Source organism: Chelon labrosus (assembly GCF_963514085.1).
Source record: "Chelon labrosus genome assembly, chromosome: 16".
In the NCBI taxonomy this organism is placed as follows: domain Eukaryota; kingdom Metazoa; phylum Chordata; class Actinopteri; order Mugiliformes; family Mugilidae; genus Chelon; species Chelon labrosus.
Window position 1 is genome coordinate 16,183,128 of NC_140349.1, and position 14,960 is coordinate 16,198,087.

The 14,960-nt window shown below is 42.4% G+C and overlaps 1 protein-coding gene across 1 annotated transcript; it reads left to right on the forward strand.

Moving 5' to 3' along the window:
* Positions 1–309: 309 nt before the first annotated feature.
* satb1a (SATB homeobox 1a) lies at positions 310–12,588 on the forward strand. The gene is made up of 10 exons (XM_084562549.1): positions 310–590; positions 976–1,152; positions 1,233–1,359; positions 2,013–2,136; positions 3,248–3,359; positions 5,524–6,059; positions 8,072–8,269; positions 8,652–8,807; positions 10,399–10,602; positions 11,499–12,588. Exons 1-10 carry the CDS (start codon positions 374–376, stop codon positions 12,384–12,386), a joined length of 2,739 nt encoding a protein of 912 aa, XP_084418675.1. The 5' UTR covers positions 310–373; the 3' UTR covers positions 12,387–12,588.
* Positions 12,589–14,960: the final 2,372 nt, after the last annotated feature.

The window sequence follows — 14,960 nt, forward strand, 5'->3', positions numbered from 1 at the left end:
GGTCATCCCCAATACTGATCCGGATATATTTCTGATCTGAATGTGTTTGTGTGTGTGTGCTTTCTAACGAACTGTAAAGGACTGACACGGCGTTCTCTCGACAGTAGTATTTACTTAATAGTGTACTTTGTATAATCTGGGAAATTAGTTATTGGCTGTGTATTCTTAGCCACATGGTCACAATATTTGATTCATATAAAAGCTACTTTATAATGTATGCTATGTAATATTATCAAGAATATATTATAAATTCAGAATCCTAAACAGTCAACACAATCCCTGCTGACCACCATAGTCATAGCTGATATATATATATTCAGTTACCTTGTTTAGCTTTGCATGTCTCTGTCTCCGTATTAGTGTGAGACCACAGATGGATCCCCTGTGTAATGGAATCAACAAAGCTGAAGGCTGTGATCTCGTGTTAGACCCTCGCCCCCTTCCTGCTAAGCTGCCCCGACTGGAATCACAAGAGGTCGGACCCTCGTCCCACGAGAGGAGCAGGCAGGGGAGTCCCGTGGCCAAAAACCACTGCTTGGCCCAGAAACTCCCCACAGTGAGGCCACAGAGCAAGAGCTGGCACACCAGAGGTACATGGGCTGACATGGAGAAGGGTTTAGAGAGCAGATGCAAACAGGATCCCAGAGGGTCTGTGGTTCTAAAAGGCTCTCTCGCTCTCTCTCTCTCCCTTATTCTTTTTAACTTGAGAAATTAAAGATTGGATCTTTAGTAAAGTGATTATGACATTCGCGTGTCATCTGATTAATTGGGGGATGTTTCAGCACAGTTGTAAATGTCACTCTGATTATGACTGGCCAAGATGTGATAAGAATTTGAAGAAGTTTGGACTGCATTCAATAAAATATATATGAAAATGAAACGAATCATAACTTTGTAAGTTGATGAAATGCCTACAGGTATGACTGCATTTCTCAATGCAATGCTTTATGAAATCATGTGTGTCCGTCTGCTTAGGGAGCCTGCTGCCGGTGTTCTGTGTGGTGGAGCACAAGGAAAACCTTTTGGAGGGGGAGAGGAGAGAAGAGCATGCTGAGTTTGTGCTGGTCAAGAGAGATCTGCTCTTTAACCAGCTGATAGAGATGGCCCTGCTGACGCTGGGATACTCCCACAGCTCTGCAGCTCAGGCTAAAGGTACACACCACGGTGCACTGCGGACACATCCTTACGTCCTTAAGCAGTCTCAAGTTTTACTTTTCTACGTGTGTCCTCAGGTCTGATCCAGGTGGGCAGGTGGAACCCGGTGCCTCTGTCCTGTGTAACGGATGCTCCAGATGCCACAGTGGCTGACATGCTGCAGGACGTTCACCATGTTATAACTCTTAAAATACAGCTGCAGAGGTAGAGAGCACACATTATTTCTATTAATATGTCCGCATTTGCAGTCTGGTTCTGTTCTTTGTTCTGTCTGACCTGACCTCAAGATTGACCAACTCCAACTACAGCACAACCGAGGGGTTGTATACATTTTCTCATTGTTTATTTTTATGTTTACACCTCTGCACTTTGAGATTATTTTAAGTCTTCAGTTTCCTCCCACAGCCACAACTGTCTCACACCTTGAGTTTGTGTGCATGAGACAATGAGTTCATGTGGTTCAGGATTTAGACAGGAAGTCTATGCTAAGTGTGTGAAGGAAAGTTTAAGTTTGTTTATTGCATGGTGGTCAACAGCTTAGCACTGTGTTAAGCTGGATGTTTATTGTCAACAATATATGTAAAGTAAGCAAGTAGAGACAGATATGTCTTAGAGGTTGATTTTTAAAGTGGTTCTGACTAATTCTATCAAGTCTTCTGCGGCTCTGACAGGCGCTTCTGAAAGTCTGAGGAAATAACCCTAACAACGTTGTCAGGGTCTAATAAAAGATCCCATTAAATTACATTTTGAGAACTTCTGAAATGTTATGAAAGTGCAGCATTAAAGTGCTCGAATGCCCCATTAAACTGTAGCATATTAAAGTACTGCAGTACGGCCTTTTTTTTCTTTTACGGTAGCTGTCCAAAATTGGAGGACTTGCCAGCCGAGCAGTGGAGTCACTCCACGGTGAGGAACGCTCTCAAGGAGCTCCTCAAGGACATGAACCAGAGCTCCCTGGCCAAGGAGTGCCCGCTGTCCCAGGTAGAAGGAAGACACACAAGCGCACACAAACAGCATCCAAAAACAGAGACGAACATAAACCGTACTGACATTAAAAATGTGCATGTACAGAAACGCCTTTGCCCTGCTATGCGTGTGTGTTTGTGCCTAGTTTGATGCACGGCGGAGAGCGAGCATTTGGTCCAGCAGTTAGACAGGAAGTCCAGATGCAGAGGTAGATAAGGTGTGGAGGCAGAGCGCAGGACGGAGAAGCAGATAAAGGGAGATAGCTATCTCTTAAAAAGCCATACCGCCTGCGCTGCTGCCTATCTTGATGCTGACGTCTGCCAGCCTGCCTGCCTGCCTGCCCATCACCCTATCTGTGTGTCAGCCTCACTTTCTCTTTGCTATTTAGCGTTTCCTTCTCTCTTGACTGACTCAGCATTAACATCCATGTCTGGTTTTAAGATCTCCTTCAATTCTTGTGTGTTTAATTAAGCAAATACAGACACAAATGCAGAAATAATTTACATTAATCATGCAGTGTTTGGAGAAGGCCTCCTTATAAATATTCATAATTATCAACTTAGTCTATCTGTTATTCTGCCTGAGGGTGTGTAGGACATAACAGTTTGATCAAGAAAAACTGCTCACCATCTCTCTCTTCAAATTCCTTCCCTCTCTCCGCAGTATTAAGATCTGATTCAAGCTGATCTTTCCTCCCCCATCTTTCTCTCGCTCTCCTATCACTCCCTTAACCCCCCTCCCTTGTTTGCGAGAGGCAGATTAAAATAAATATGAGAAGATGAAAGGTGTAATCAGATGTAAAGATTGCACAGGATGGTCTTCAGGGAAAAACCGTGCGTGCATGTGTGTGAGTGAGTGAGTGAGTGAGAGACAGCGAGGCATAGTCTCTGATGACCTCTAGTGTTTAGTTTGATTACACACACGCGCACGCACGCACACACACACACAGCTCACACACTGACACACTCATCTGTCTTTATTATCCTATTTACCTGGGGGTCTTTTTAATAACATAGATCTGAGTTCATTAATATCAGATGTGTGAACAGCTGAGGCACCCAGGCCGCCCGTAGCGGGAGCTCGGAAAATGTAATGAATTTCTATTGTCTTTTCCCCTCTGTTTCAGAGTATGATATCATCTATAGTAAACAGCACTTACTATGCAAATGTCTCAGCTGCCAAATGTCACGAGTTTGGTCGGTGGTACAAGCACTTCAAGAAGTCCAAATGCTTCAAAGGTGAGGGATTTCAATCACACCTGTGAACATCAAGGGTGTATTGTTAAGTTTCACTCTACATATAAACGCTGTCATACTCTATTAGCAGTCTGACTACAAAAAAAAAGTATTTTCTTCTATCAGGACATTATGCAAAATACAGCGACAAGAAAAACTACATAAACACTGAAATAATCAGTTTTCCTGTCTTTTTCTTCATCAACACAATCTATTGTTTAAATAAAAAAATTACTGCATTATTGACACCCACATTAAACACATAATTAAAACATCAGAAAAAAAAAAAAAAGTAAGTGAAACCTAAGACTAATGACATCAAGCTAACTAGAATCCAGTCAGTGAAACAAGACTGTAGGTGTAAGTCAGAACAGCTACGACACAGAGACTAGAATTACCATCTGGTGGTTGTAAATTGTTAAGAGAATTGATTGAAAGAAAAAAAAAAAAACATTAATGATGTAATTTAGTGAAAAGCTATTTTTTTTTTAGAAGTAGAACTTAATGGTGTCACAGTGAAGCTGAGCTCTGATCTCTTGAATAGAAAATGCGTTCACGTTGCGTCAGTTAATCCTATTGTATGTGTGAAATCGTGTGATAATCAGAGAGTGATCTGTCGAGTTATGACCAAATCACAGAACCCTTTAAACACCAAATTACTTTCAGTTCATCCATTAGTCATACTGAACTTGAAGATATGAAGATATCTTCTCAAGACGTTCCTGAGATGTTGCCTTGACAAGTGGCATTATAGCCAAAAACATGTTTTGTAAAGGTCCCAGTGACCCTGTAACCAATGAAATCCAAGGTAATCTAGTCAAGGAAATGATACCACATGCAATGGTAACTAAATGCACCCTTTGAAATTATCTGCCTCTTACTTAGGTACTCAGATATTCATCTCAGACACAATTACAAACAAATACAACTACTAGTAACACAATCATTGTGTTGTTGTCACCCGTATTAAATACATAATTCAAACATTCACAGCGCGGGCTAAGAAAATATTTTTCTGTATGCTGTGAACATATAGGGAAATTGACAATAAAGAAATCTTGAATCTTGAAGTATAGTTAAATTAGTATATAAAAACTGAGTCAATCACCTCAAAACAAACTAACTGGAGTCCACTAAAAGAAATAAGATTGGACAAATTTGACAAACTAGTGTTACTACCTTGCGGTTGTATGCTTTAGCCAGATAATCAAATGTTTATTCACTTTTTGGGTATAAAATGTCACCACTTTGTAATTTTATCCTAGTATTTGAGTGAAATCTGAAGTAAATTAGAGAATGATTTGTTGAGTTATGGTCAAAAATGTCGTTTTTTTTTTTCACTACAGCCTCTTTTCATTTCATTCTTGAGTCCAAATTTGTGCTTTTCTCATGTCACTCCTGAGATATTGCATTGACAAGTCGAGTTACAGCCCAGAACATGTTTTGTGAGGTCACAGTGACCTCGGCCTTCGACCTTTATCCACCGAAATCTAATCGGTTCATTTTGCGTAGTTAGGCTGTACATGTGAACAGCTGAACAGACAACTCAAAAACACAATCTCTCTTGGCATGACTGTTGACGGGACGCTGTTTTTATGCCTCTGCAAGTTTGCTATTCTCAGGAAGTATCTGCTGTTGCAATGGAAAAGAGTTTATTTGTACAAGCCCACTGTGTGTGTTTGCTCTTGTGATGTAAACACAAGAGACTTACATTTGGACCAATTCATTCTAGAAACCAGGTATTTCCAAAGGGTTCATATACTTTCTGATGTACACACAATGTCAGTCACTCTGTGATTTTACAGCCAATTGAACAAATGGACTGAAAGCAGACTGTCCCCCTTAAAATTGCATTTTTATTTTTCCAGGATGTTTAAGGAATTGTTTCACCACCACGTAGAGTTTACTTTAACTGTTCCAACAGCATCCAGCTTTCCGTTACCTTTTTGTATTGGCTTAAGGGAGAACGGTCATAAACTTGACGATGTGCAGTGAACATGGTAGCTGGGTTGAGTTTGTCTCATTTTGTCAGTTTTCCAGTGTGAAAAAAACACGTACTCAAAGCCAGCTTAAAGTTAATGATTCACAGTTAGTTTGTGAGTTTTGGACGCATTAGTAATATTAAATGTGTTAATCATTCTACATCTGTCTTTCTTTCTTTTACCAGATATTGAAAGCTTCTCTGACCAGCCCACACACATCACCCTCACCCAGCAACCAGTCACAGGTAGCCCAGCTGATCAGAACACAACCCTTCTTTTCCCTCGTGGGGCAGTAGCCAACATATGTGGTCGCTCACCCCTTGGTCTGCACCCTCCTGGGATTGTAACCCAGCCTCTCAGCTCCCAGATGGTCAACCAGCAGCTGGTGATGGCCCAGTTTCTCAACCAGCAATATGCTGTTAGCCGCATGCTAGCTGGCCAGGGCCTCTCATCGCAACCGCAGCAGTATCTCAACCATCCTCCTGTAGGCAGAGCTCCCACCAAGGTCTTCTCGAAAGCCCCTGATCCCCAACTTCCACAGCAGGCGCAGTGTGGCCTAGCAGGAGGCCCCGTGGCTGGGCTGCAGAACCAGACACCGGCTGGGCCTTGTGTGGGAGCAACAGACGTGCCGGGTGACATCTACCACTGTGTGAGGGAGGAACTGAAGCGAGCGGGCATCTCTCAAGCCATCTTTGCTCGGGTGGCCTTTAACAGGACTCAGGTATGGTAGGAGAAGGGGGCAGAATAAGAGTAGTTGAGTTTGTAAGAGTTTGGTGGCCATTATCGTCTGTGTTTCTCGTTGTTTCAGTAGTTGGTGAGTGTGAATATGTGCGCTTGATGGTTGGCACATTGGCATGGCCTTTGCCGCAGTGCCCCCTCCCCCCACGCATGTATGTATGTGTGTGTGTGTTTGTGCCAGCTCTCTGCAGCACAAAGCTGGTGCCAGCACTGAAGCAGCTGCTGGGCCAACTAATCACAACCCCTTAGAGAAATGCTGTCTCCCTCTCTACCTCTTGCTCTGTCTCACTGTCCTTCCATCTTGCCACCTTTCACACGGGAAGACCTTCTGTTCGTTTAATCTCTGCCTCCTATGGTCAAGCCATCTTATTTTAATCTTTCCTTTCGGTTGTCCATTGATTTCCCTCATTTAGCATCCATTAGTGGTGTGCAGACCATAGTTATATGTGCAGGCACTGCATGGGTCATAAAAATTAACTTTCCGATTAACAGTGTGTTGGTCGAGGGTGGGTGAAACAACAGCCTGCATTATTAATGACACAAATATTAGCTAATTATATTCTCTAAAATGTAACGTTTGCAGGAGGACATTCATAGTCTTAGTTTGAAGGGATTAAAGCTACCATCTTGGCTATTGTTCAAATTTTCATTTTACCAAACTACCATCATTTCTTATTTTGATTGAAACATATAATAAAACAGCCTACTTTCGAGCAATGTTGCCGTATCATCACGCTTACATATATCCAACTGAGAAATTATGATAATGCGTGGTCGGGTGCTGGTCTCTAAATTGGAGAAAATAATTTGTGACGGAGGTTGATGATTTATAATTGCATGCGGATTTAGATGGCATCAAAGCCAATCACCAGCGCCCATAACTCTTTCTATATTGTCTCAAACTAACACTAAAATGCTACATTATCTGTGTCTGTCATCTTACATTCACCGCAGCGCCCACAGAAATGGGGCTCAAAGGACAGGCTAAGCCCATTGTTATTATTATTATTACCATCATTATCATTTTCATCACAATAAGCAGAGTTAGTTATTATCCACCCCCATGTTTCCCCTGTTGCCAAGTCCAAGGTGCTCCGGTGCCAGCCATACAAGTTGGGCATGAGGCCAAAACGTCATCTAGAAGTGAGAGAAGCATTTGTCACTTGACGATTCACATAAAGCCTCCATCCATTTGGAAGGCGGGGGTATGCTGGGTGGATCCAAGGGTGAGCCATGATTTGAATAAGAAGGCAGTATCCTCTCATGCCATTCCACTGCCGGCGTGAAATCTGATTTCTTTTCAGGAAGGGAGCCGTACAATTTGCATGTGGCTGTATAGACAGATACACAGAGAATAATGCTAGCCGTACAGGCGAGCAATGTGCTTAGAACAAATTGGGACCGGCTGCGAAGCACTAAACTGCGAGATTTTGTCAAAATGCCTCTTTGGATGGGATCAAGATTTGAATATAGGGATATTCTGCAAAAGTCCTTCACAAGAAACTTTATATTTAGGATCTTTACATGAAAATAACAGACGAAGACATCATTTTTTATATGAATTCAATCTCCTGTACGTGAATCATTCTGTAAGCCTAAACGCAGCTCATACTAAATCAGTGTTATCTGTGCACTTTGTTTCAAATTGGACTTATAATGTCTTTTTTCTGCTTAACAAAAATAGTTTAACAGCTGGAAACAGGGTTAAACAGCTAACCTAGCTCTGTCAATGTTCACTAATTAAAACATTATATCATGTTTGATTAATTCAAACAAAACCAAAGTAATTAGCTGAGGTTTCACACGGGAGTTAGTTGCAAGATTATTCCTGAGCTCTGTATCTCCCCGACAACCTTTTTACACACCAATTATTTCCTCAGAATAGTAATAGGAAAACAGCACACACCACAATGCTTGAATGAGTTTGTATCAGTGCTTCCTCATACTAACCAGTGAGGACTGATTTAGTTGTGTTTGTGTGTGTGTGCTTACCAGGGTCTGCTCTCAGAGATCCTGCGAAAGGAGGAGGACCCAAAACACGCCTCGCAGTCCCTGCTGGTCAACCTGCGGGCCATGCACAGCTTCCTGCAGCTCCCCGAGGCCGAGAGGGAGCGCATCTACCAAGAGGAGAAGGAGAGGAGTCTGACTGGATTCACACCCAGCTGCAACAACACACCGCCGAGATCCACCCAGGTCAGCCAGCAGACGGGCTGAAAGACACGAGATCAAAAGTCAGCCTCGCAAATCCGCTGTCTCCAACTAATGTGTTTTTGCTCATAAAAGAGCACTTAAAGGGAGAGTTTTGTTACTTAGTTGAATTGTGTGCAGATGTGAGTGGTGGGCTCAGAGTCCTGCAGTGCCTATACAGCCTTCAGCCAACTAGCATCGTTGAACAAGCACTAGTATGATTTAATATTCCAGTAATGCAGGGGATATGATGTAAACTGTGTCAGTGCATTGGTCCTAGCAACGTTTTTTTTTTGTCCTTCAGCTAATTTTAATACAGGTATGCACAAAATACTATGCAGATATTCATTTAAGCTCGATCTTTTCTTTTTCTCGACTGTCTCTTTAGGCAAGATTGTCCCCAGTTACAGTCGACAGGGGGTTAAGGACGGACAGTTGTGTTCTCAATGTCAGCGCTTCGATCTACGAGGAGATTCAGCATGAGATGAAAAGAGCCAAGGTGTCTCAGGCTCTGTTTGCAAAGGTTGCTGCCTCCAAGAGTCAGGTATAGTATCTGCTTTCCTCTAAGAGTGCATCTAATGAAGATGTCCAACCCCAAACATCGCACCCAATTGTCTCTGTTGCTTGATCAAATGTTCAAATTTAGCATCCGTGATGACTCCATCTTCTCAGTTAAAGCAGGGGTGGCTTGTGTGTGTGTGTGTGTGTGTGTGTGTGTGTGTGTGTGTGTGGAGGAAAGCCCAGATAATCAACCAGCAGCTGTACTCTGCAGAGGACTATCATCAGTGCATCAGACTGCTATTGTGTCCTAAATTATCGCTTTAATAGTCGTCATACACACATGCGCAAATACACACTGCACACTGCAGCGCACAGACATACTGTATGAGCAAGTACGCACACACGCACACGATCACACACAGATGCACAAATGCACGAACACAAATACACACACAAGCATGATTTGAGTGTTTATTGTTCTCATTTTTATGGCGGCCCCATAAGCTTGTTATTGCCTTTTGTTTTGAGGATAATTTCCCTTCATGGAATGGGGGGATTTCAGCTGTCTCATTTTCTCTTCCTCTCGAGCATATCTTCAATTTTTAACTTCTTTCTTTCTTTCGTTTTCTTTTTCTTTCGCTTTCTTTCTTTCTTTCTTTCTTTCGTCCCCTCGAACTTCCCTCTTCCTCTCTCTCTCTCTACTCTTCATCAAGATGTTTAGAGGTCATTCAGCGGTTATGCCAGTACAGACAGGTGGTCCAAAACCCCCGAGGTTCTTTTTCTATCTCTACGCTGGCCTCCGTTTATACCTTACTTTCTCTGTGTTCTCTTTACCCCTCTCTTTCTCTCTCTCTCTTTCACCCTCTCTCTCTCTACCCCACCCCCCTCCCCCTTCTCTCTGTGTATTACCCGGTTGTTTGGCAGGCAGAACCAAGCTGGATCTTTCTGTTCTATCAGCAGTGTGCATCTGGATGGCATTGTGTACTAGTGCTGGGCTACAGCCAGATGTGTGTTTGTGTGTGTCTGTGTGAGAAAGGGAGAGAGTGAGAGAGAGAGAGAGAGAGAGGGAGAGACAGAGCATATCAGCCTGCTTGCAAACCTAATTGCGCTGCAGTTTATGAATCTGAGACTAGCTTGGCTTTACGTTCCACAATCTGCCGCTCACAGATTTCTGCCTCCACGATGCAAAAACAATTCAAACTGATGTCCCCATGAGCTATGGATAGTTCATGTATGCATATTGGGAGTAAACACGAACCAGTTTCAGTGTGTGAAGAAAATGATGGGGACTAAACTAAACGTGTGAACTGACTCCATTGAAATGACTGTACCTCTTTTGTAAGTTTTCTTTTTCAACTGAAATGGCACCAGACAAATGCTAAAATGCCACAGTTACATAATAAGGTTAGCTTAGCTTAATTAGTAGATATATGAAAATGGTTGAACTAAAAATGTACATCTAAATATGGCTGAAGCAGAGGGCCTTACTGGGTGTCAAGGTTCTTTTTTAAGAACATGTCAGTGGCACTGTCTCTGGGTGTACAACTAACTACTTCATGTCCACAGAGCATCTCCGTTTTACACAGTAGCTTACATGGTCGACTCATTGCCGTACATGACTGTACCTCCCGCAGGGCTGGCTGTGTGAGCTGCTGCGCTGGAAGGAGGATCCCAATCCAGAGAACAGGACCCTGTGGGAGAACTTGTGCATGATCCGCCGGTTCCTCAGCCTTTCCCAGACCGAACGAGACGCGATCTACGAGCAGGAGAGCAGCAACATGACCGCTCAGCAGCACTGCGCTGACAGGCTCACACTGCTCAGCAACGACAACACACTGGTAAGGATACAAAAACAAGACAAACGAAGCTTTATTACACACTGTTCTGAACACTTTGCCTCCGGTGGATATTGAAAAAAAAAATAAAATTATGAGGGTTTTTTTCATGTTATGCTACCGGCGATAGAAACAGAAGAAAATCACTAGAGCCTGAGGTGATTTGACTTTCATTCTGTAAAGGACTTAAAAAATCTATTTAAGAAAAACGCAGTATAAAAAATGTATAAAAACTTTACCAGGATTTTGAAAGAAAAAATGCACCACACTGAATGCCAATAGATCTCTTGGGTGTGCAATGGAAATGCAGCACAGTAATGACAGCTAAATGCCAAATATATCAGGGAAAAAAAAGATGATTAGAACATTAAGCAATGATCCGTAAGGCTGACTGGTTATTTTTCTTTCATTTCCAGTCCTTGTGCATGGATTGATGGCTTTATTGTAGCATAGGCTCACAGTTACAATGTGAAAAAACTGTTGTGTATATGGAAATCTGCCTATGAAGGTACAGTATGTGCCAACAGGGCAAGTCCACATGGGCTGTATTGCACCACTTCACAATTGTCTACAGTACTTTGCATTGCTTAACAGATCAGATAAGCATGTCCTGTGTGTTTGCGCATCATGTTACCCAGCCAGACACTTGCTGTGTCAAATAATGACAGACCAGTCTACCCATTCGTAATCAAATTTAAACTTTTTCCTCATTTTTAAGACTCATCACTTTACTTTAAATCACACAAAACATTTATGTGCGAGCAGACTTCGCTTTTACTTCATTTCAAACCATTTAAATTTAACACGGTATTATCCACATTAACATGATGATAATTAGCTGGTGTTGAAAATATGAAATCCAAAAGTATGGCTCTAATTGCTTTAATTCCTCTCATCAGTACCAACGCAACTCCCCGATGCCACAGCAACACCATCTTCAACCCCATCAACCCCTGCAGCCCGAGGCAGGACCTCACCTGTCTCCACGGCAACCCTGCGCCGCATCGCCAGCCGAATCTGATGCTGGGGGCACCTGGGGGCACTTGAGAATGCGATTGCAGAGCAGAGGCAGCGGCAGTGGTGATAGCAAGGTCTGGGTTGAAGGGGGAAGAGGAGACAGGGGCAGTCTAGGCGGGGACTGGGGTTGTAATGAAAGACTGAGGGATAAGAATACTGAAAGCAGTGAGCAAGTGAGGGATGAAAACGTGGTTAAGGCAAGCATAGATGAGATCGCTGAAGACAGCAAAAAGGGCAAGGTTAAGGAGACGCTGTTGGTGAAGTGGCCCGGCATGAGGAACGAGGATCATGGCAGGGCTCTGGTTTGTTCAGAGACAGACAATAATGAGGTAGGAAGTCGAGATGAGGTCCAAGGTGAGGGGTTGAACGTGTCCAGTGACGCCCTGGGAATCCTGCAGAGCTTCATCCAGGATGTGGGCCTAAACCCAGACGAGGAGGCGATCCACACCCTGTCTGCCCAGCTGGGGCTGCCCAAACACACCATCCGCAACTTCTTCAACAGCCAGGACCAAGGACAAAGACAAGACCCCGGCCAGAGCCCAAAACAGAGTCGAGACAACATTAATGGCTGTATAGACCCAATCCTCTCGCAGGCAGACATAACTGTACAAGGAGAAGAGGAAGGAGGTGCAAAAACTGAAACAGAACAAAAGGAGGAGACGGAGCAAACAGGGAGAAATGAAGAAAGTGAGATAACCGATTTACAAGAGTCTGGTGTCGGCACTCAAACAATTGTCCTTATGAAGGAGGAGCAGGAGAGCTACATCTGACCCACACACATCCAGTGACATGCAGTATCTTGAAGCAGCATGTGAGCCACCACCAGGACCAGATACCACAATGCAACTCAACCACAGTAACATGTTGTTCCAACACAGATCCAGTGTATTTCGGTCTTGATCTGTTCATAGTCGCACTGTGGGAAAAGACTAATTGTTGCTGTTTAATGCTTCAGCTTTCCGAGCCAGAGACTTGTATTAATTACGAAAGCTGTTGAGTCATTTGAAGATCCTTAATGCACTTGAGACAGAGTTTACTGTGACTATGTGTACAGCTATTAATAGTACATGGTTTCTGTCTGTAGATACGTGTCTGGAATAAGGGGAACCAGTACGGTAAGCCTCAGATTACATATCACAGTTTTTGGTTGACAGATGTACATTTTTGAGAAATGTTCATACCGGAAATGCCTTGCGGAAAGTGGCACTGCCAATCGTCTCTTTTTGTTTTTCTTTTTTAAATGATCAATATCTCCATTATATTCCTATTTTTTTATAGCAGTGCTTTGTGGCTCATTTAAAATTGCTCGTGTTTGTCTGTCACATAATACTGAATAACACGTTTTCTGTTTTAAATGAAATGTTTACTAGGAAAAAAAGTGGATTTATGTGACAAACCTATTATGTTCATGTTGACATTATACCATTCTACAGTATGCCATCTCATGAACTTAAAGTAAAGGATGGTTGAATCTAGGGATAATACAAGGCATTCTGTTCAAGTTCAACTTCAGCATTTAATCAACAAATGAAAAAATGGAGGAGTTACCAGACTGAATGACTATTCCCATTCCACAAGTTCTTCCACAATATCTAACTTTGTCATCAGTGAGCAGATTTGCATCTGAACACATTGTAGTTTACACACAGTGTTTCTGTTGATGCATGTAAATCTATCAAAATGTAGTCTTTTTCTTTTACGCTCTGTTGTCCTTGTCATTTTACAGCCCACACTGCCTGGTGGAGCTCATAATGTTTAATGTTTCTTCCTAAAGGAAAGCTGGTGGCAGCACTTTTAGCCTTTTAGAAAGATTACAACTTTAACTGTGTCATAAATTTGAAAGTTTTGTTACTTTAATGTGTTTCAATCGTCTGATCTTCCAATAGAAAAGCCTTTTTTTCCCCCACAAACGGTGCGAGTGAGGATAATAAAGATTTATGTATCTTTTAATCGTTAACTTTGTTTGTCTGATCCCTTTTACCAGATATATTGGCATTAAAATAGAAAGAGGAGCTTTTCCACATTCATAGAGGCAGTGACACACCACATTTTTCCACCACGAAACTCAGGTTTGTAGCCTCATGATTAAAGAAAATGTAGGAGCACAGACAGAGACAGAGATAGCTCGGAGGCCACTGTGCTATTTCTGTTTTCTGACACAAAGATGGTTGCATTCATCTTAAATAGCATAAAACCTTGGGACATTTACATTTTGAAAATATTGAGATGAGATATGTTAGTTATGTATAGAACTTTATATATAATAGACTAGAAATACGAGCCAGTGTAAAAGCCCATTAATCACACTACTATTTTTGGCCTAATGCAAAAATGCATTAAAGAAATAATTAATGGTGGTGATACTTACTTTCTGTATTGTTCTCTTTAATGACTCCGTGTCTCTGTGTTGGTGAACAGTGTCATTGTTTTCAACCATCAGACAATATTCCTCTGTGCTGTTTACCAAGACACTCTGTACCAGTGGATCCGGGACTCTCTACAATCACATGTCCCTCAGTGCTGCCAGCGTTTTCTGACTCTTCATCCTTCTTTTATTTTATCTGTGTAAACTGCTATTTTCATCTGCGTTTCAGTCTTTTCCTCTCTGGCCCTGACTTGTCATCGGCCCCTCCTCGGGACTTTTCGCATTACAGCTCCTACGCTTGGACTGTGCAACCGTTCAAGTCCCATTTGGTCAGAATAGCTTCATAGGGTAATTCAATAAAGCTATGCTCTTTTTTTCTGTCATCTGTTGCCATGACAATGCCTTAGTCAGGGCCAACGAGAGGCCATGAAAGCCTCATCATCAGTAATATTAGCTATAATAATGATGATAATGGCGCTCTTGAAATGCCATGCCTGTGACGATGATGGTAATAGCGACGATGGTCATTATTCCTGCTTTGTGTTAAACTCCCTACCACCACCCCCACCACCGCACAAACACACCCATCTGAATCAGTAATGCTATTTAATGTCTCCACCTGTATATATTATCCCATGGACTTCTGCCTTTTCCCATCACGACCATATTGCTGCATTCATTTTTTTTGTGTGTGTCTCGTGTTTTGTCTGTTGGAAGCACTTTGCGATGAAGCTGTTTGTTAAAAGTGCTCCACAGATAAACTTGACTTGTCTGACCTCAGAAATTGCTGTAATTAAGTCTACATAAAACTGCTTTAATTAACCCTCATGCTGTACGGCCCCTTCAGTGTTCTTGCTTATTCATGATGTGTTTTATTTCTCCTTGGTGGCGTGATCCGCCACAACCTCGTGCTTTACCGATGCAGATTAGCATCTTCACTATTTCCTTCTTTCCAATTTCTTTTTTCACTTTCTCAACA